We start from the raw sequence: 21,365 nt of genomic DNA on the forward strand, positions 1-21,365 counted from the left end.
GCAGAAGGCAAGGGCAAATGCTCACTTTGATCTCTTTGCAGTGGGGGAACAGATTTCCCTTTTCTGATGGGATCCAGTGCCTGACAGCCCAGGCAATAGATGGAGATGAGCTTAGGTCAGGCTATCCAAGCTCTAGGGTGCTGGTGAGGATTAGGGAATGCTCACATGGCCTGCTGGGCCAGCCTTATTCCCAGAGGAGTGAGTGATGACCCATCACACCTTGCTGGTGCAGTATCAGTCATGGCCTTAGACATAACACGCAGTGAAAAGCAAAAGGAAAGTCTAAAAACTGGGATCAGATTGGGATCAGAGCTTGGTAGCTGGGCTTTCCACAATCTCTCATTTGCACTGGCTTTTTTTCAGCACGAAGCTGAAATAAACACCTCGTTAAGCACCAATTGTATAAAGGAGGTTGTAAGAACAGAGCCCTGACCAGCCCACCCTCACCCTCCTGGCTGTCTACATCCCTCATTAATGATGGATGGTCACCCTGGGACTGGCCCACCATAGGACGACTTTCTGACCCCACATTTTCTCAGACACAGCCTGTTCACAGCCCAGATGCTGCATTAGCTGATGCACAAGTGAGTAAAGCTTTGCTGCCAAGACTGGCCTGCAGCCTCCACTTTTGGGCATTCCCACAGTTTGGCTGTGCCAGCTTGTAGTAAGAACTGTTTCTGGGGCAAACAGTGCACCAAACCTGCCTGATCCCTCCCTGCTTACTGCATAGCACAGCATCTCCCCTTCTCTCCTCAAAATATGAGCACTCACAGATCAATAGCCACCTGAACCAAGCCAAGTCTGAGCACAGTCGATGCCTGAGGGAGGGCGAGTTCTGTGCCACACACGTGCCACACCTTGCTGTGCACTCCCACACGGTTCTCTGGGACAGCAGTGACTATCCAGGGGTGTGGGAGGAATTAGCTGCTGGCAGGGGCTGGTTGGTACCCCCGAGGTGAGCTCAGCCCAGCCCAGGACAGCAGGTCAGAGAGGCAGCCACACCAAGATAGAAGAGGGAGACAGAGACAAGGGAATGGGATGCTGCATGAAGCTGGTAGGTACCTTTTCTCCTCAATGTGTTCTGGGAGCAGGGGGATGGGATTGTCCCTGATTCTCCCACAAGCAAAGACCCTGCCACTGCTTTGTTCAGAAAGATTTTCTTTCAAGCAACCCTTTGTGTCACCCTCCCGTTCAGCCGTGGCACTGTGTCTGCTTTGTCCTGCCAGCTCAGCCATGGAGTGTTTACAAGCCTCCCTCACCCTTCCAGGCTGTGGTTCAGCTCCATTGACACTGAAGGCAACAGACTCCTCTCTCGGCGTGTGATGAATCAATTACTTCCTCTGACACTCCATTACTACAGCCCTTACATCTCCAGATTGCAGATGAAAAGACAGGCTGAGAAGGGGGACAGGGAAGGGGAGAGGTCTCCTGAGGTCTCCTTCAATTGAGTTGTTGGACATCTGAAGAAATCCCCATATGCCATATTTAAAGACAGAGAGATGTTTTGCTCCTGAATGGCAGAAAAATCAGAGGGTTTCCACAAAAGAAAAACTAAGAAATCAAATGGGTTAAAAAACTTCAGTGAGATGCAGTGAACATAGATCAATGGTGAGTCAGTCCCCTTTGCTGATGGAGATCCCAGACCTTGTTCCCACCCATGATTAACAGCCAAACATCGGTATTACTGAAGAGACAATCATTACGCCTTCCTTCTCGCTGCAAAATAACAATGTAAATGAAACCTCATACCAACACTCACAGAAGAGGAAGGAAGCTGAGCACATGCCTCAAACTCTCGTGCTGCCGGTGGAGTGGTGGGGGAGCACTTCTCCTTGTTGGACATCCATCAACAACCCCAGCTCTGAGGTTTCCCTGGAGGTTTCTAACACGTGGAGCACTTCCCATGCAAACACCCTGCATGCAGCATGGCCTTGGCAGGCACAGGGCTGAGAACAGGGGCTCTCCCACCACCAGTGGATGAGTACTGCCTGTCTCAGGAAAGCAGAACTGCACCTCTAGAGATTCCTCACACCGTCTCTTCTGTACTGCTGCAAGAAGGTGGGGGCAGTCACATAACACGAGCAGCCACCCTCCTAGTTTCTGTGCCATTTGTAGCAGAACGAAGTCTTTGGCAGAGGATTTCTGCTGTCAGACCCCGCTGCTTCAGGCTCTGCTTCTAGGAATTCATTAAACAATAGTATCTCCATGTCTGACCCAGTGTTACTTTAAAACCACCCCGTACTACCGTACTGTGACTGCTCATTAAGGCTGGATGTAGATCTCAAGAATTCCTTGGGATTAGCAGTGGGGTGGGGTGAGAAACCAACAGAAAAACCCTAGGTTATTCACTCTTTCTCATGATCTACTGATCTACTCACTAAGCCAGCATAAGGAAGGCTTTCAATGGTGTGCTTGAACTGATATATCAAAGACAGTTGCTTAAAACATCCTAGCTGTGATTAGTGGACCATGACTGCTATTAACTTATAAGGAATTCCAGGATCACCAGACTGTGGTTTGCAACATGTTATTACGTTGCCATTCAACGGTGGTGTGCAGCCGCTCGATTTAAAGGAAACAGAGAACTTGCCTCAGACTAAAACCTAACCTCCCCCAATTCTTTCAAATATGTTCTATGCTGAGTTCTGGCCAAAAGCAACCACAAATTTCTTCTGTTTTCAGTCTGCTCTTTGCAGTCTGTTCTTTTTATTTTGCATTCATATTTAATTGCAGAATTCTCACCCAGCCAGAAAAGACTGAGAATGAACTGGTCGTCTTCTGCTGTACTCTGACCTACTCCTGTGTGATGCTGCTGCTCAGCAACCTTTGGAAAGGAGTGTGCTTTGCATTGTTGCTATCTAGATTGTGTTTTATGCCTGCAGATGTCCAGAGATTCTTTTCTTTATAACACAGAAATTTTGAGTGATTCACCAAGGCAGGAACAGTAAATCAATAGCAGGGAAGGGGAAGAGCCCAAATCTCACAACTCCCAGAAATTAAATTTGCTGGGGAGTCTGCCAGTCCCCTCTTACACCCTGACAATAGGGATTATATCCATTAAAAAGGCTACAAGTAGCTAAGGCAAACAGTTGTTCATTAAAAGGCTAAACTAGCTCCTATATAAATCAAGGTAAAACCTTGCATTTCTTTTACTAGGCTTTGCATCTAGTCCTTAGGAAAAAAATAGGATAATTGTTTATATCATCATTCTAGCACCCCACCCCCCCCCTTTCATTCACTAAACCTAACTCCTGCATCCAGACAACAAACCCATGATGTAGAAGAGCATTGCTAAGCCCACTGGACAACACAAAAAATATGACTAAGACTCATAGTCCCACAGACATTTATTTTGTCTCCTGAGACCAGTTTGGGGTGAGGCTCTGAGATGGGTGTCATCTGATGTCACATCATGGGCTGAAGCACTGTTGCAAAGATAGTCAAGGGCCTCAGGCTCTGCTGAAAGCAGGAGCACCTCAACACTGTGGTTATCAGGCATTCCAGTGGGATTGCTCCACTCCTATCCTACAGCATCTGCACTGAGCAGGGTCTGCAAAGATGTGAGGGATTTAGAGCTGGAATGTAGCTTACAGTGCTTGCTCAAAAAAGGCATATATTTCTGACACTTTCAGCTGAATTCTGAACCCACTTAATCAGGAGTCACCACAGCCAGCCCTGTGCCTGCTCCCTCTCCAGCTGCTTTGCGGTCGTGTTCCTTCCCTCGCTGGACAGAGAGGCTGACTAAGAAGTGACTACATCACCACCACTAGCAGTTCCTCCTCAACAGCAGGAAGGAGGGGGAGAGGTCTCTGTCTCTAATCCTATTGTTCCCAGTGTCACCAGCTGGCCCTCAATTTGTCATCGTGCCAACAGGAAACAAGGTGCAAAATGAGATCTGACTCCTATGCACCGGATGTTAGTGAGCTGGCGGGTCATAGGAGACCCCCTGAGAGTGTATTTGGGGCCACCACCTTCTGCAGAGCCTGGACTGGGCCTGTCCCTCCAGGGGCATAGACAAGCACAGCACAGAGCAAGCAGAGATGGGAGGCAGAAAGGAGGGATGTGAACAACCTGGAGCTGTTAACTCACGTGGCTGGTCTCACCACCACAGCTAACTCATTCACTGATGTTCCATTTCGGAAAATGACCTGGGCTCGATGGGAATTATGAACCATACAGCGGATGCTGGATGGAGTTAAAAAACAGTGGAAGCTCAGTTGAAGACAAGTTGAGCTGCAGTGTCATGTTACCCAGACTGAATTATTTCCTGTACGTTAGAAATGTTGCTTCTGGCTACCCATGCCACAACCGTATGAGCAAGCAAATGCCTTCCTTAACATCTCATCTTTGACTTCCTCTCACTGCAAAGTTAAAGCTTGACTCCCCCAGTGCCTCAGGAGATGGAGCCACTTTCCCTCTCATCCTAGCAAAGAACCCCTCCAACTCCTGGCATTCTCTAGTGCTCCAAATGTATTTCTTTTCTAAGCATTTTGCCAATCACAAGATGAACTGCATTGTTTCTAAAATGTTTACTAATAAGCTAATTATGCATACTTTTCAAAGCATTTACTAATTAGCTGTCCATGATTGCTGCCTTGTCTACTCTTAACCTTCACTGATGGAAGGATGGCTTCTCACAATTTTATGCTCTTGTTTGAAGAAGATGGCAAGAGAGGCAGGCTGAATGCTGCAGCCCCCAGCTGCCTGGCTGGCTGTGGGTACTGGGTTTGGATGCAGCTCTCCTTGCCACCTCAGCTCAAAGGAATTTGAGCCAGTGTCTCTGTGGCTCTCTAGGAAGAATGCAGAGCTGTTTTGTTCCAGTGCCCAGCTGTTTGGTCACTCAGGAGATGGCCATACTGCACTGGCTGTCCAAGCCACATGTGTCACCCTTTGTGCTGTGGCATGGGAACACCAGCCTGTTGCTGCCGGTGTTCCCTGGCCAGCAGTGCTCTGCGGGATGGGCGCTGGGAGCGTGCTATCTCCCTGACCTAATCTTGGTTCCCTCTGCTCTTCAGGCTGGGAGCAGACGTGTCTCCTCCTGCCATGCCTGCCCTGTATCCAGCACACATCAGGACGCTGTGTTTGATTCAACTCCTCTGGCACCATTATGGAATTTAGGAGGTTACACTGACCACTGCATAAATTTCCTCATGATAGTGGCCCTGGTTCCTGTTTCTTGAAATCTTCTGGGCTTGACAGTGGGACCCAAAGCCAGAAGAAAGAGCCTGACTGCAGCCCATTTCCAGTTTGTCATCTCCAGCCTATTTTGGGAGTCCCTGGCCTCTGTCTCCAGAAACCTTTGCCAGCATTTGGCATGTGCCACCAGAGGGGGCTGCGAGCCACGGCAGCGGTCCCCCAACTCCTTCCCAGGCAGGGATCCCACCGACCGCAAACCAGCTCCAGCTTGTGCTGGAAATGGCTGCAGAAAAATCCACTGGACATGGCCTGACTACCAGTCAGGCTTTTTAAAAATACTGCTCCTCTGGAGCAGATGTTATAACTCAGCTGGAAGGTCGTCTGCTGGCAGAGGAAGCAGGAGCATGTCCACTGCAGCCTGGAGGGAGTGTGCCTCTGCTGCACGTGGACCCCCAGCATAACCCTCTGGTAGGATCAGCTGAGTGTGGCTGGGGGGGCAGAGTCAGCAGCCAAATGCAGGAGGGAGCTTTTAGTGGTCGAAAGAGAAGACCAGTAGCAGGAAGGGGGGACAAATGGAAAAGGTAGTTGGTCATAAATGCAATGACTCACACATAGCTGAGGTTTTGGACTTGGATTTTCCAAGCAAGCAGTGCAGACAGAACAGCAAAATGGCAATTAAGCAGTGGACAGCTCAGCTACATGACTGCAAAAGCCAGGGGACAGCTGTCTCTGTTGCCCACCTATTGCAAAGGGTTCAGGTCACTCCTGGGATTCCAAATAAACCCCAGCATGCACAAGACACAAGACTGCCCAGCAACCCCTATACCACACAGGAGTGGAAACATTTCACCACAGCAGCAGCCTGCTCTTTTGTACTGGATGCCACTTCCCTGTTCATTGAACAGATTCCAGTGCCGTGGGGTGCAGTACCTGAGCTACAGCTGCACTGGCAGCACAGAGGGGAACAAACAGCCAGGCACTAGGATGATCATTTCCAAATACTTCGGCAGATCTTTTATGAGAGCATCAAACTTCTCTTTTGGCTCTGTCAATACTGCTGTGGCCCCACAGCTTCAGGACAGCACCAACAATGGCCCAGAGCCCCATACTCCCTCCCTGTCACAGCATGCCCACCCTCCCTGCCACAGGGATCCCTGCTGGTGCACAACACTCACAACAGCAGGAGGAGGCCAATTATCTTAACCTAACGCGCTGCCAAAGCAAGACACTTCCTCGGAGCACATTTACAGCACTCAGAGTGATATGTTCTGGGGCTTTGACTACACCAAATTACTCCTTTCATGGTGGTGGTGATAGAGTGCAGTTACTTCTTAATGCAGCTGGACACAGCTGAAAAATAAAAGCCCAGATGTGCCTCCAGAAAACAATAGCAACAAGCAGCACTGATCAGCCACCTCTGGCTGCCACCTTGGGCATCCATCCCTGGCTGATGTTTCCACCCTCCAGGCTGCCAAAGCTGTTCTCTGCAGCCAGCTCTTTCTCTGGCATCAAGGCAACACCAAGTTCGTAGGCCCCTTCCGGCCAGCTGCTGGCCATGGGGAAATCCCTGACCTTTCTTCAGAGGTCCCCAGGGTGCCAGGCACCGTACAAAACACAGGAGGAAATGCCTCCTGTCCCAAAGGGAAATCTGAAGCAGATAACAAGGAAGGCCAGAAGGAACAGAGTAAAACTAAAAAGACTTTTGGAGGCATTTTTGTAGGCTTTCAAATGGGTTTTAGGAATGTAAATGTTATGCTTTATGAGGGAGAAACTTTGGCCTAATAAGGTAAAATGAAATGTTGAAAGAAGCAACAGAGGAAGGGGTTATGGTGTTTCCCTCTGGCAGCTGGAAACTGGCCCCACTGCTGCTCCATTAGCTGCCAGGTAGCAGCAGCAGAGCAGGGACCTTGTCTGCCCAGAGATCGAGCTCCATGGGTCCATCTGCTTGTCACCTTGATGTGAATGTGCTCTTTATTAATGATGAGATGTCAAAAGGAGAGCTCTGCCCTGAGACTGTGTCTTTGATGCTGATTCCCTGTTCCTGTTAAGGTTCACACCTGCAGCTGCAATGAGGTCTTGGTTTCTTCATAAAAACCCCTCTGATACTCAGATGAGATTTATCACCAGATAGTCACCTATTATTAATGTATTGTAATGTAAGTATTAATGCTCCAGCTTTACACAGTATCCATATTTGCCTCCTTCTGGTCAGTCACTTAAAAAAATCTCACTCCTATCCATTTCTTTCAGGCCATGTTTATCATGCACTATTTCCATTGCTCTGTTACACTTCCTATCAAGCACTGTCCATGAAGCTCTTTCAAATCCACTCCTATTCAGTGCTGGCTTGAGGGAGCAGGCACCCTAAATCAGCTTGGCTCTCAGCTCACAGTTGTGGCCAGCAGAAGCTCAAGTGCACAGTGGATAAATCATATTTCACTTTAATAAAGGTTTCCTTGTGCACCTACACACAAAAAGAAATAATGAGACCACACAGCAGCCACTCAGAAGATTGCCACAGTAAAGCAGAAAGCAGCAAAGGGGTAACCAACACCCCCAGTGCTCAGGCAGTCCTGCTGCACACATCACCTGCAGTTTGGGACCAGACAATTCTATCTCACAGGCAGTAAAACACCAAAAGTTGCACAAGATGCTCAGAGCTAAAACTGACGTCTTCCTATGGGTGGAGCCTGGTGCCCATGGAGATTTCCAGTTCTCTGACCAACTTGCCTGACACATTGAAGAGGCAGAAGCTGGAGTCCCTCCTGCCCAGTTTGATCCCTGCCCTGCACACAACACTGTCCGGACCAACACATATGGCATACTCCTCAGACTGCAAACGTGGGCCTATATAGCTTTTATTACTGGGAATTTGGGAGAACTGCATCAGCTATGAGGAGGCTGTGCAGTTCAGCCTATGCAAGCACCAATAAAATCTGATAGCAACTTCTCCATCTACTGCAAGTCCTTGTTGTGTTCATCTATGCCCACATTAAGCCTTTCTGTACCTTCTCGCTTCTTTATACACAGGCCTGATCCTGCTAAACACCTTGCACACACAGTGACTTCAGGGAGAGTTCATGGTGTTCAAAGCCTTATTAGCCCAGGCTTTATCTGTAGGGGGTGACAAGATCCCCAATGACATCAATCAGCACACCTTCATTAGAGTTAGAGGAGCTATGCTGATTTATGATAGCTGAGGATCCAGCTCTGCACTTCATAACCTTCAGTACATCATCAAACCCATGCTGAATTCTTTGTTCTCCACAGGACTGATTCTGCAGCCCCATAAATGCTTCCCCTGTTCCTTTGTCCTTTTTTACAAACAGAATTTCCCTCTCCATATGCAACCCCCTTTTAATCAACAGGACCAGTGTATCTAGCAGGACTGCTGTGTCAGGCCTGTTTTAGGAGACCCCAAGCTCCTTCACACTCAGGCATCCTTGTAGCTGGCTGTGGATTCCAGATTAAGTCCACAGGTTTATATGTCTGCTGAGACCATGTTATTAACTCAGCCTTTTATGGTGCCCTTTGATGCCATTAATTATTCTTTACTAGTTGTTAATTGTTTTTCCCAGACATCTAGTTTCTGGGCCTTTTCTTAGAAGGGAAAAAAACCAAACAAAACCACCCTCCCCCCCAGTTTACCAAACATAGCAGAAAAACTACTATGGGAAGTCAGATCCAGCCCAAACAGCTCAGACCACCACACCTCCAGCCTCACATGGCCCACACCTGTGTCTGCAGCCACAGGGCTCTCAGCCATGACTCTGCCTAGTTACACACCAGGAAATTGCTCTGCTCTCCCAGCATGGTTTGAAAGAACAGGGAGGCTACCTTGACACAGAAAAACAAGTGGCCTTTTAACCAAAGTCAAGCTCAGGTTGAAAGCCGCCAGTTTGGTCTTGCTTTCACAGGCGGTGTCAGACCAAGAACTACAGGTTCATTGCAGAGTAGGCTCATCCCATGTGTCCAAAGCAGCATCTTACAACCTCACAGGCAACTCTTGCTCCTTAAAGGCAAGGAGATGCAGCACTATGGGGGCTCAGGGTGGTGCTTAATTTCAAGTGCAAGGGAACACGAGACCCATACCACTAGGCAAAAGCAGGAAGAGGAGGTAACTATGTACTAGAGAGAATGAGGAAGGCTCTTACTTGCAGTCATGTTTTTCGATTTCAAAGTGAGGGTTGAAGTTGAGGATAATCTTCTGGTTGGATTCAGGGGCGTAGATGACCCATTCACAGTTCTGGTGGGAGGGGTAGTCGTTGGGGTAGCCTGGCGAGGTGATGTACCCGGCATCCTTGGAGTTCAGGCGACCCCCGCATGGCTGAGCTGCAGAGACACACAAGTGAACAAGGCATTGAAACACGTTCTGGGCATCAGGTGTGCACAGCAGGTTTCCCTGGGCCACTGATAGGGGTGGTCTGATAAAGACCATTCTCCAGGCCATAGACATCCCTTCGGTACTCCAACATTGATATTAATCTCTGGGCAAGGAGAATTATTCTGCAGAACAAACATACTCCTCTCCCACCTCCTGCCACACTTACATACCACATTTCACACAGACCAGAAAAGAGAAATGAATGCTCTTGCCAAGGCAATTACAGAGCCATAAAGTAAGAGACAGATTGATATCAGATCATCTGGAGCTGCCTCATTTTATCCCTTCTTTTGCCTCCTTTGCAAGCTGCTCTGTGTCACTCTCCCACAGCTGTCTCAGGAGACACCAGAACTTGGACACTACAAATTCAATCCATCTGCAGGAGGGCAGAAAGCTGTTCTGTTTCCAGGGAAGGAAACTGAGGCACGTCAGGGATGCTGGTGAACCCAGGCCCACCCACACTGTGTGGCAGAGCTAAAGACAGCACCTGCCCCTCCTGGCCCCAGCCTGCAGCCCCATGAAAACCCCTCTGGTTTTGCTGTGCTCTCCCCCTCCCCAGCCTGCCTGCCCCAGCAAACTCATCTCAGCAGACCTGTGAGCTAACCCATCCACTGGAGCTGCAGACACAGATAATCAGCAGTGGTGGTTTTGTGGGACTAGCCCACAAATGGCTGGCAGTGGCTGCATGGTAAACAGAGGAAGCTCTCTCAGCTTTGGGCTAGAACAGGCCCTAGAGGGTGATTTCATAATCAAAAAAACATTTAATCTCATGAATGCTGCAAATCAAATTTATTATTGCATTACTTGCTGTGAGGAAAATCTGCATCATGGGGTCACTTGATAATGCACTACAAATCTCAAAGTCCTTTCTCCATGGAGCCCCCACTGTGTGTCCTGCCACCCCGTTGTATCAGCACCCAGGCCCACAGGCTGCAACAGCTGCCCTCAGAAGACAGCATTGCCTCTACATACCCAGCAAAACCCAAAACCCACCAAAATGGGCAAAACCCAACAAAACCCTAAGTCCTTCCATAGGGCAGGCTGTGGCAGGCATACGGGGTGACCCTGGTCCCAACATTGTGCGAAGTCCTCTCCCTGAAACAAGAATGGGGTACGGTGTGGGATGCAAACCCTCATGGGATGTCCCCACTGTCAGGTTATCCCCATAACACTGGAGGACCCTGGGCATGCAGGAGGGTGCCAGTGGGTTTTCCCAAGGCCCACATGTGCACACCCTGAGACTGGGGCTGCAGCACATCCCACACTCTCGAGGAAGACAAGGCACAGAGAAGCATCACCCTTGATACAGGAGGGTAACCACACATCCCAGCAGCTCCATGAGCAAAAGGTGTGTTCCAGTGTTTCCTGCTGCCTTGGTCCTGAGGGATGTTCCTCTCCCTCTGCAGCGGCACTCACTGCAAAGCCCCAGGACCACCCAGGAGAAGCAAAGCAGTGCCAATTGTGTGGCCTCAGCCCCATGCTGTGGATCTGGCTCTGTTCCTTTGCCATAGGGTTTGCCAGGTCCCAGGGGCATCCCCTGCCAGGCTGTCACAAGTCCACCAGCTCTCAGCAGGGACACCCCAGCCTGTGCTCAAACTGCCTGTTGCCAGGGCCAAGGCGAGCAGCAGGAGTCAGGCAGAACCCCTCAGCAGTAATGCTTCCTGGGAAAAAAGCGCTTTGAATAAACAACCTGCTGCCTGCACGCTGCCTGCAGAAAATGCACGTGTTCTGTGCAAAAACAAGGGCAACAGGAGGGCCCTTCATGGGCCAGCAAGGCTTCCTTTGCTGTGAAAAACACTCAGTTTCCCCCGTGTTTTTCATGCCCTCTAACACATTCATTCTTCAAAATAACTTTCTTCGCACACACCCAAAGGCAGATCTGCAGCCTTCCCTTTTTCTTAAAATAATCCTGTAAGTATCCTGAAAAATACGAGGGGAAAAAATGCAGGACTGCCATGAAGAGCTGAGAATACCAAAAAACATCTGGTTTTGTTCCACAGGAGAGATTGCTCAACACACAAACATTTACAAACCTACATTCCTGCACAAATATCTTCTCTCAGGAAGGCATATTTGCCCACACATGTGTTTATGTGGGTTTGGAGGGAGGGAGAGAAAGAGACATTCACGTGAAAAGAAGAAATTCACGGACTTGTTGACATCAATGTACAAATAGACGTGTAATTCACACTTCACTCATGTACGCACTTTCACACCTTCTCATAAAAATTCACACCTCGTTTGCACACATGTCCACCCCCTCCAGCAAAGAAAAATATTCAAGCTGCAGATTATTTTTCTTGGAAAGGGCAAAGTCTCAAAACAATGAAAATACAGTCAATCCTTCCACACCTCGTGATTCCCTCCCCGTCTCTCCAGCTTTCACACACATGCTACCCGCTAGGCTGATACCACCAACATCACCCACCACTCAGAAGCTGCTAGCCCCTTACTCATGCTGGATACCGTGAACACCCTGTGAGCCCTTGCAACTCAACCAGTTGGAGGGGAACTGCCATGTCAGCAGAGGTGTCAGCCCCCAGCTTGCTCCAGCTCTTCCCAAACAAATGAACTCAGGAGCAGAAACACAGTTCTACCCTGACCTTGAAACTTCTCCCTTGCCCTGCAAGGCCATCGCAGTTCAGTGGGACTGAGCTGAGGAAAACCCGTAGGTTTGAGCCTAATTTCAGGTCAGCTTGGTGCCCAGATGAGACTGTTGGTGCCAGTGAGGACAGCCAGAGTGAGAGGGGCTGGAGCCCAGCTCTGTGCAGCTGAGGTCTCTCAGGCAAAACAGGACAAGCAGGTGAACCCCCTGAGTAAACAAGAGCACCAGCCCCATCCCTCAGGTGTTATATCACCAGGAAAATGTCACCATCTTCCTGGAGCAGTGAAAGCCTCGCACCTGCAGGAAAGCTTATCTGTGTCTCTCAGAGAAACACATTTTGTCCCTTCATTCATTCCTGCCCAAGAAGGTCCACAGAAATGAAGGGAGCTACTTCAGTAGTGCTGCCTTGCCCACATGGTGGGCAATAGCACACCAGGAACTCGAGGCTCCTTAGAGTTATCTGAAGAGGCAAAATTACTTTAATATCTCTGTAATTGTTCCATTGGGCTTTTTCTCTTTTGGCTCACAGGTATCTAGCAGGTGAACACCTGCAATGAAAACCAAAAAATCTATCACCAAGCTCACTGATGGGCAAAGGGTTTGACTCAGCAGTCATGCCAACCAATGTCTTTCTGTATAAAATATGGCCTGCTATGTATACAGTAGAGGCTTAAGCTTCTATGTAAATGGATTCTTACAAACTGATGCAATTCATCCATGCAAAAGAAAAAAAAAGGGAAGGTTAGTGGCATGGCTACTGCTCAGTCTGTATGCATTGGAAGCAAGATGTGTTCCACAGCTAATGGGCTTCAGCAGCTTTTGCCAGCCCTGAATTCACTTAATAAAATTAAAATTAAATTCTGAAGTACAAGCCAAGTCTGCCAGGTGCGTGGGACATCCCGTTGCTCAGTAAGCAAAATGCAGGCGTTGAAAGCAAACTGCTGGGGCCCCTGCCAGTCCACACGGTAGGGGGGCAGTGGAGTTCTGTGCCAACAACAAGGCCACAGGAGAGCAGCAGGGCTCCTCAAGGGAGGCTAGGGAGGTCAATACTCCATGGCAGCGCTGGAGTAGACTATGGTCAAGTTGGGAAATCTGCAGACCCCCCTTTTCATTATGGCTCACCATAACATAAATTATCCCTGCAACCTCCTCCATGTAGGGCCACTCCAACAGGGGAACTATACCAGAGGATGACAACCAAGCCACAGGGGTGGGAAAAGAAGATTTGGAGAAGGTCATGAGGTGCAAAATCCTGCAAACGCTGCATTGTACAGTGCACAGCTCCAAAGTTTCCCATTGATATGAGTATCAACAGCTGAGCTCCTCACCCTTTACATGGGGCAGACACCTCTTTCTCTGCCCTGACCTGCTGGAGACACCCAGGCTGACAAAGTCTCCTCCTGCCTCCCCCAGGCCCCAATAAGCAATCATCACTCAGAGGACCCAAAAATAACAGCCAAGGAACCTTCACCCACACCTGGGGTTTTTCAGCTCTGCAGCTCATCAGGCACATGGTGAAACCTTAGGCCGGGAGCAGGGCATTCTCCTACTTGAATTTCCTGCCGATTAAACCCCTCTGGATTTCCCTCACCCCAGGAGAGCAGGGCTCACTGTTATTGTTGGACCTTCCACACAGAAACTAAAGCCAACTCTGCCTGTAACAGAAATAATCATCACCAGAGAGGCCCATTTCACAACAAACATACATAGTACAGCCTCTCAGAGCTTGTACTGTCCGGCAAAAAACTACCATGTGTTTTGATCTGCTGAGCTCAGTTTACTTTTGGGATATCATTCAGGGCTGCACACAAAAATTAGGATGTTGTGGATGCCGTAGAAGCAGCAGCAGCATCACTGTCTCTGCTGCTTGAAAAGAACAGCCTTTGAGGACAGCAAAGGAACAAGGGAGAGAGATGTGGGCGTTCCACAGCAGGCAGATGCACTGCTTAGCCTTGTCACTTCTCTTCCTGGCATGAGGCCCTCCAGCCCAACTTCACACTCTCATTCAACCACTTCAGAAGATTTCCATGTCCCAGGATTCAGTGCTGGGCAGAGGAGATTTGCCCTTCCAACCCTCTGGTGGCGCAGCAAAATACAGGTGCTGGCATACATGACCCACTTCTCTCAGAGCTGCTGAACTTGGTTTGAGCCCTTGTGCAAAGAACCCCATGTTTCAGTTCTGTTAGTCACACAGCTCTTCAAAGATCACAGTTTTTCAAGGTCCATGCGTGTCCAAGCACTTTGCCAGACCCTTGTATGGAGGAGACAAACAGATCTCTTCTGCCAAGGATTCATTACCATTAATGCTCATCCTGCCTCATTCCCTGAGCTCTGACCCTGGCTGGACACAGCTGGCATGGCAGGGGCTCCCAGCCCAAAGCACACGGCACAACTTTTGCAGGAGGCAGGAACACAAATATGAACCCTTGGACTTAAATCACACAGTTTAACCATTGGCTAAGGAGAGAGACATAGTGCAGAGGAAGCTAACAAGATTAGATGTTTTATCCCCAGTAGCATAGATCATTTTAGCAGAAGCCTGTTTGCTTTGGATTGCAAGATAAAGCTTCAAAGGCTTCCTGAACAAATTAATGGACAAACACACCCAAACAATACAAGGCTCTTACACGCACATTTCATTCCGGAGCACTACCCACATCAACATCTTGAGATTTCACACAATTACGGAGAGTCCCCCAAACATTTCATTGAGGACTTTAACCAGTTTCACTAAAATTTCATTTAAAAGTAGAAACACAGGGAAGTAGAATTTAAAGACTGCTTTTGTGATTTGAACTAGGATTTTGTTCAATTCAAAGTGTCTCAAGCCTGTCATGAGACAGGCTCATAAAACACTGTCTGGGCTTAAGCAAGAAAGGAACTCGCCAATCCATCAGTTGAGGAATGCAGCCATTTGACTGCTTCCTAAGGCAACTGGGAAGGGATGCAATATATTCATTTTATAGCACTGGACAGCACTGAAAGGGGAACACCGGAAAGCTCAGCAAATGGAACATTTTAGCTGTGAGCCTCTGCAAAAAGTGATCGTTTCAAATTATTTTTAAATAAGAAGGGAATGTTGGAGGGAAGAAGAGATAGAAGGAGATTTGGAGACTTCTGATACCCGCACCTTTTTTTCCCCATGTTAATCCACAAAAGAATTAAGTAGAAACCTTGAAATAGAGACCTACTCAAGCTTCACCATGGAAAATGAGAGGGCCAAATCCTGCATGCAAATCCAGAAAATTTGTTTTGAAATCACTGGAGTTCAGCTGATTTCTACCCCTGGGGTTCTGGATATCCACCTTCCAGGGGCTGACATCACTTTGTACCACTTGAGCCAGTGACAACCTTGACCTTTAAATGCCCATCCTGTCCAACCCTTCTCCTATATTTTTGATGAGATTTTATATCCTGTTTATCCCCAATTTACTAACTTTATTATTTGTCATCTTAGAGGCTAAATGCAATCCCAATAGGGTAACCAACTTCACAGTGTTAGTCTTTCTATAGATATGTGGATGCACCATTCTCCCAGCTTGCCTGCAAATGTAATCTGTGGGTCTGGAATTATGACTCCTGGCTGCTCCAGGAATCGTCCCAGAGAGCATACAAGTGTGTGCATACACTTGCAAGGGAGGCAGATAACTGCATTTTGAACTTTGAGAAATCATGCTGCCTCTCTGTTGGGCTCCCAAGGGCTTGAAATCTAATGGAAACACACTGCCATCTCCCAGGAATAGGTGGAAGCTTTAGGAGACCCTCAAGCTGCAGGTCAGGCAGTTTGTGAGTAAAACTCCCCAGTACTGCAGGCAGGGAAACAGATTTGTGGAAGCTTGAATCCTCCTGCAAGGCAGCCTGCCACCCTACCAATAGGCTATGAGGAAAAAATATGATGGTGAAAATTTGCTGAGCCACCCCCATTAATGCTGTCAATAACAAACTCGTTCAAGGGCCATGGAGACAAGAGACATTTCTAGTTGTACACATGGAAAAAAGATTCCCCTAGGATTCCTCTCTAAAGAGCTTCAGGCTTGATGAAAGGTGTCCAATGCCTCTGAAATCCTAATTAGTGTTATTATTACTAAAATTCCAGCAAGGAAAAAAAAAAGCTTATCTCATCTCTCATCTCCCCCCACACCCTCTCTCAGCTTCCTCACACCTTTTGAACTCATCTGTCAGGGTCCATTCTGAAACTGAATCCTGTTTTCTCCATCAGGCAGTGGCAGTTTACTCTTCCCACAGCAGCTGGCAGAGCCTCTCAATCTCACAACTCCCCAGGCTTGGCCCTCCCTCCCAGGGGCCCTGTTGGAGCCTCAGAGCACAATGCAGTGCCCTGGCAGCAGAGAGCCCCAGCGATGGGATGGGAGGGAAGCAGCCCCTCCTGAGCCACTCAGAGAGAGCCCCACCACGGGTCCCCCATGCATGCTGCCAAGCAGTAGGGGCTTCAGCCTTTGGTGCTACTGGTGAGGCTCAGCAGCAGCTGGATTTGAGCATGCTGTCAAAGTTATTGCACATTCTGGTGAGTGTCTTAAACACATTGTTACCTGCTGAGCACATATTCAGCAGTCAAACAGAAAGAGAGGAAAGCAGCAGCAAGCTCAGGGTGTGCATGAGGGTGAAAGTTGTCAAGGGGCTCTGGGTTTGTGAGGGATGGCTCAGGGAAGGGATGGATGCAGAAGTGTGCATGTGTGGCAGCAGCAAGGCACTCCCCCATGACTGGTGTGGCTCTGTGTGTAAGAGAAAAGGTGTAGAGAGAGATCTGTGTGCTTGTGAAGAGAGAGGAGGAACCAGGGAGATTATAAGTGTGTGTATATGTCGACATGCACAAGGGGTTTTCCTCCTTCCTCTTTCTGCATGCATCCCTTTAAAAAAAAGGGGGTTCAAAGGAGCCTTTCAATAAAACGTAAGCAGAATAAAAGGACAGCATCCTTTGGGCTTCACCATCTTCCTAGAAGGGGCATAGAAAAGGGCAAGCATTGAAGCCCTACACAGACAGCACTTCTCAGCTACGGGTGACCCACCAGAACAGCTGGGCAGATGTCTTGCCTTTGTCTCAAATGCACAGGGAGAAATGAGGGCAGGTTTCAAAGACATAGAGTCCAGTACTTTGGAGCCCATTTTCTTTGATTCATCAAGTATGAAGAGAGGGGAAGAAGCAGTCAGACGGAAAGTCCTTACAGCTATCCACCCCTGCAAGTTATACTTCAGGCTATTTTGCAAGCCAACCTGTTGCTTGTACCCCTTTTCCCAAATTGCTCGGGAAGAGATCACCTCACCAAGGCTGTAGCTGGAGCCCCAGCCTCCCAGCATTACTCTAGCTGTTCTCCCGCTTGCACATAGAAAGGGTTACAGATCCAAGTTGTGATTTCGAGCGTTTGGCCCTGTGCCTGCTGACCTCGTGCTGACAAACCTCTCCTCCGTGCCCGTATTTGTGTCTTTTCACTGCACAGGCATCAAGCCTGGCTCAGGATCTGGCCTTCTGAGATTGCGCTCTGGCTCAGGCACGGAGCAGGCTGACCCTTTGATTCTGAGTGTGATTAAACCCATGCTACTGTAGCGCTAAGCTGTGTGCAACACTGTTAGCAACAGCCCTGATTTATGTTGTTGCTAGTATTGCGGTTTCCACCAGGGTGTAGACAGGGATTTCGAAAATAGCCCAGCTACCTCTTTGTCTGTGTGCTTGTATTATAATTAGAAATGTGTCAAAGGGCTGTTACAGAGTGAGGATGGAGATGGAAACGTTCACACCCCACTTCTGCCCCCACCCCCGTGCTGACACCATCAGCCCCAGCTTGGGTGTGTGCAGGCACATCAGCTCTCCACACTTCCCGGATTAGACAACTGTATTCCCAAGACCCCACGGGGGCACGGTGGTGGTGACTTCACTACACAATGGAGAACAAGTTTAACAGCTTCCAGTTTGCTCTCAGGCTGCTGCAATCTGCCCTCACCACTGTGGCTAAATGACAACTTTTTTTCTATTTCGATTTCAGATAGGATCATGGGTCTCAGATGTAGACAATTTATTTTCCTAGCACAGCTGGTCTGTCAGAGGTCATATAATTTGGCAGCAATCCCAGTGCTTAAAAATTAATTTTTCCTTATTAATACAACTGGGGGTCCCACAGGATAGGATCCCAGCCTTATCTGAACCTGACAGCTTCCTAAACCCCATGAAGGATGCTTTCTCCTCTCAAGCTATCTGCAGTACAAGGCCACCATGTCCTGGTGCCTGGCAGCACTGGAGGTTTTCTGCTAGGAAACCAACCCACCCGCCTGCCGGGATGGGACGGGAAGTGTGGCCTTCTCCAGCCCAGGAAAGTGGGGTGATTTTTCTTTTTAACCTTCTAAAGCCATGCAGAAGGTACCAAACACAGAGAAGATACTGGTAAGGAGGATGGGGGCAGGGGGAAGGGGCACAGAAGGGACAAGGCAGGGAGATGGGAAGAGCCTCCATAGAGCCCTCTGGGACCAATATGCATGTCTGTCACTCCAGACACCTCACACCATAATTTTCTGTAGCAGTAAAACTAGGAAAATAAAATGCAGCATCCTAACCTGGGTCAGAGCCCCCCACCAAGCTTGTATCAGTGGCTTTCAGTGATGCTGTGACAACTATCTGATTCCTAGTCTAAAAAAGCTTTTGTTTCCAGTAGGAGCTGAGTTAACAACAGCACACGGGCGTAAGGCACTACACTCAGCGCTCGTGTGTGTGTGTGTGTGTGTGTGTGTGTGTGTGTGTGTGTGTGTGTGTGTGTGTGGCCGTGCACTTGCTTGGCAGCAATTTGTTTTGGTCCCCCTCCCCACCTTGCTACATCTCCTAAGTCACTACTAAAAATAATAGCTTTTAAGTAAACTGTTCAGAAGGCTTCAGAGTGAGCTTTGCTCAGAGCTGCATAAACATCATCTGAACGGCTCAGTACTTGGGTCACTCAAATCTGTTACTTTCTTACCTCATTGCTTTTTACGGGAAAATGAAAAACACACAGCCATCCAACCTTCAGATTTATCTTCACGGGTCTCCCACCCACTCTCCTCCATGGTTATCTCAGGGTTTGCTTGGCTACATACAAATTGGCAGCCGCACTGTTTATCTCTTACTGTAGAAATACTGCATGAGGTTTTTTTCCATGTAGATTATCATATTATTGTCTATTAAAAACGTCTCCCCTCTCTACTAACCTCCCTTAGGGAACCTAAAGAGGGACTTCCATAATGGGGGAAGGCTTTCAGATACACCAGACTGAAACATAAATCCATCTACCTCTGGCATGTTTCCCTTACTAGGCTGGCTAATTTACTGGAGCCGAGTGTAGCCTGATCGAGGTTTGCATCGCATTACCCCGTACCTTTGCTCGCTGTGCTGGCAATAAAGTCATTTGACCGGATTTGCAGCCGCACATCATCATCTCGGCAAACCACCGCTGGTGTCAGCCACAGAGAGACAACTTCCTTGCTGGTTCCAACACCATGTGATGCTCTGCTTAGCCGGGAAAATCCCGCATTCAAATAAACACTGCTTACAGCGCCTGAATGGCCTGAGAGGAGCGGTTTGCTCACAAACCTCTTCCTAGTTAACAGTCCTGATGCCGAACTCGCTCCAGGGTAAAAGGAGCATGGACACAGACACTCGGGCTCAGTGCACCCTCAGGGGCCAGCCTCAGGTTACAGCCCGATCTGCCACGGCACAAAACCTACTCCAGGAGATCAGGCACTGCATCTGCGACAGGGATCATCATCTTCCACTCAGCAAGGGTCTCCCAGGACACTGCCCTTTCTCTCCATCCCATCAAGTACCTATTTGTTTTCTCCTTGAACAAAAGATGGGATTTTTTTTTTATCCTTTATAAAGGGATTTATAACCCTTTATTACTATAAGGAAGGAGGTGATGCCAACCAGCAGCTCAATGTTTATCGGCAATGTCTGTGCTTCGCACTGCAACGGAGAGGGATTTTCTCCGGCAGCAGAGATTCTCTCACTTCCCTTTTTCAAGGGGAAGCTGGGTGGCCACACAGCTCCGGGGCAGGAGAAGGCAGAACGCACTCTGCCATCATCTAACGCTGCTCGGGTCAGACCGCAGCTCAGGGCCCTGAGCCATGTCCCGAGGCCCCGGCTAACGGGAAGGCAAACCCAGAGCTCAGCAGCTGCTGGCTTGGCACTCCCGTCCTGCCAGGCAGCTCCTGAGTGCAGGAGGAGCCCCGAGAGAGCACTGGGCGGCATACCCTTTTCCTCCAGAGACTATTCCAGATCGGGACCCTGTCGCCCCCACTAGCGAGACTCAAAGCCAGTGGCCGGGGAACACAGGGCCCAGCCTCAGCCTGCCCCACTCCTGTTCCCATGCCGAGCAAACGCAAAGACGGGTTTCATCCCAGCCCCTCCTGGGTGCTGCTCGGCAGCGAGGAACAGAAAAACACTCGCGCCCCAATAGTCGCCGTGAGCCCTCCTTGTCCCGGGACAGCCCAGCGTTTGCAAAGTGCGGGCAGGTCCCGCACGTACCGCGGGCAGCCTTTCCTGAGGGTGCCGCCGCCGCCGCTAAGCTTCGCCCGCTCCCAGCCCTGCACGGACGGCCCCGGCTGCCTGCTCCCGCCAGATTATTTTAATTTCTCACCTAAAGTTTCCCGAGGTTACAACCGGCGCGGGGCCGCGGACATTCGGACGCGGGTGTCCGACAAGAGTCTGGTCCCTACCGCTTCCCCTCCCTATTCCCCGCAGCTCCCCAAAAAAACCAGCACGCAACTTTCCAACGCGGCTCCATCCCCTCGCCCCTTCACGCCGGGCGCTGGGAGCCGCGCGGCTGCGGCCGCTGCGCTCCTTGCCGGGGTGCGCCATCCCCGCCCCGCCGCACGCACGAGCCCCTCCAAAACCCGTGCTGCGAAAGCTGCGTGGCGAGGCCGATCGCTCATGCATTCCCTAAATTTATTCCCACGCAAAGCATCTATGCGTGAGACCGGGACCGCGCCCGGGAGCCCGAAAGTTGGGCGGACGGGGACATCCCTCATCCCGGAGGGCGCCTTACCTGTCTCCGCCGTGCCTCCAGAGCCGGGCAAGCACAGCCCTAGAAATCCCCAGGCGAGAAGAAACGTATCCATCCTCCGGAACAAATTATTAAAAAACCCGAAACCCACAAGACAAGACCCGAGGCTGCGAGGCCGGGCTTCGCCTCCCTACCCCGGGCGCGCCGCGCCCCGTGTGGGCGCCCCACTCGCGACCAGCTCCGGCGGGGCTCGGCGAGGGGC

General features: G+C 49.6%; 1 protein-coding gene across 6 annotated transcripts in view; it reads right to left on the reverse strand.

The window, feature by feature from the left end:
• Window positions 1-21,359, reverse strand: part of NRP2 (neuropilin 2) — an 89,016-nt gene extending 67,657 nt beyond the window's left edge. For all 6 annotated transcript variants that reach the window (XM_015635151.1, XM_015635149.1, XM_015635150.1 and 3 more), the window contains exons 1-2: window positions 21,146-21,359; window positions 9,291-9,468 (exon numbers count right to left, since the gene is read on the reverse strand). In XM_015635151.1, coding sequence (XP_015490637.1) covers window positions 9,291-9,468; window positions 21,146-21,218 — 251 coding nt within the window. In that variant the 5' untranslated portion in view covers window positions 21,219-21,359. The remainder of the gene's footprint in view (window positions 1-9,290; window positions 9,469-21,145) is intronic.
• Between the last annotated feature and the right edge of the window lie 6 nt (window positions 21,360-21,365).

Source organism: Parus major, chromosome 7 (assembly GCF_001522545.3).
Source record: "Parus major isolate Abel chromosome 7, Parus_major1.1, whole genome shotgun sequence".
Taxonomy (NCBI): domain Eukaryota; kingdom Metazoa; phylum Chordata; class Aves; order Passeriformes; family Paridae; genus Parus; species Parus major.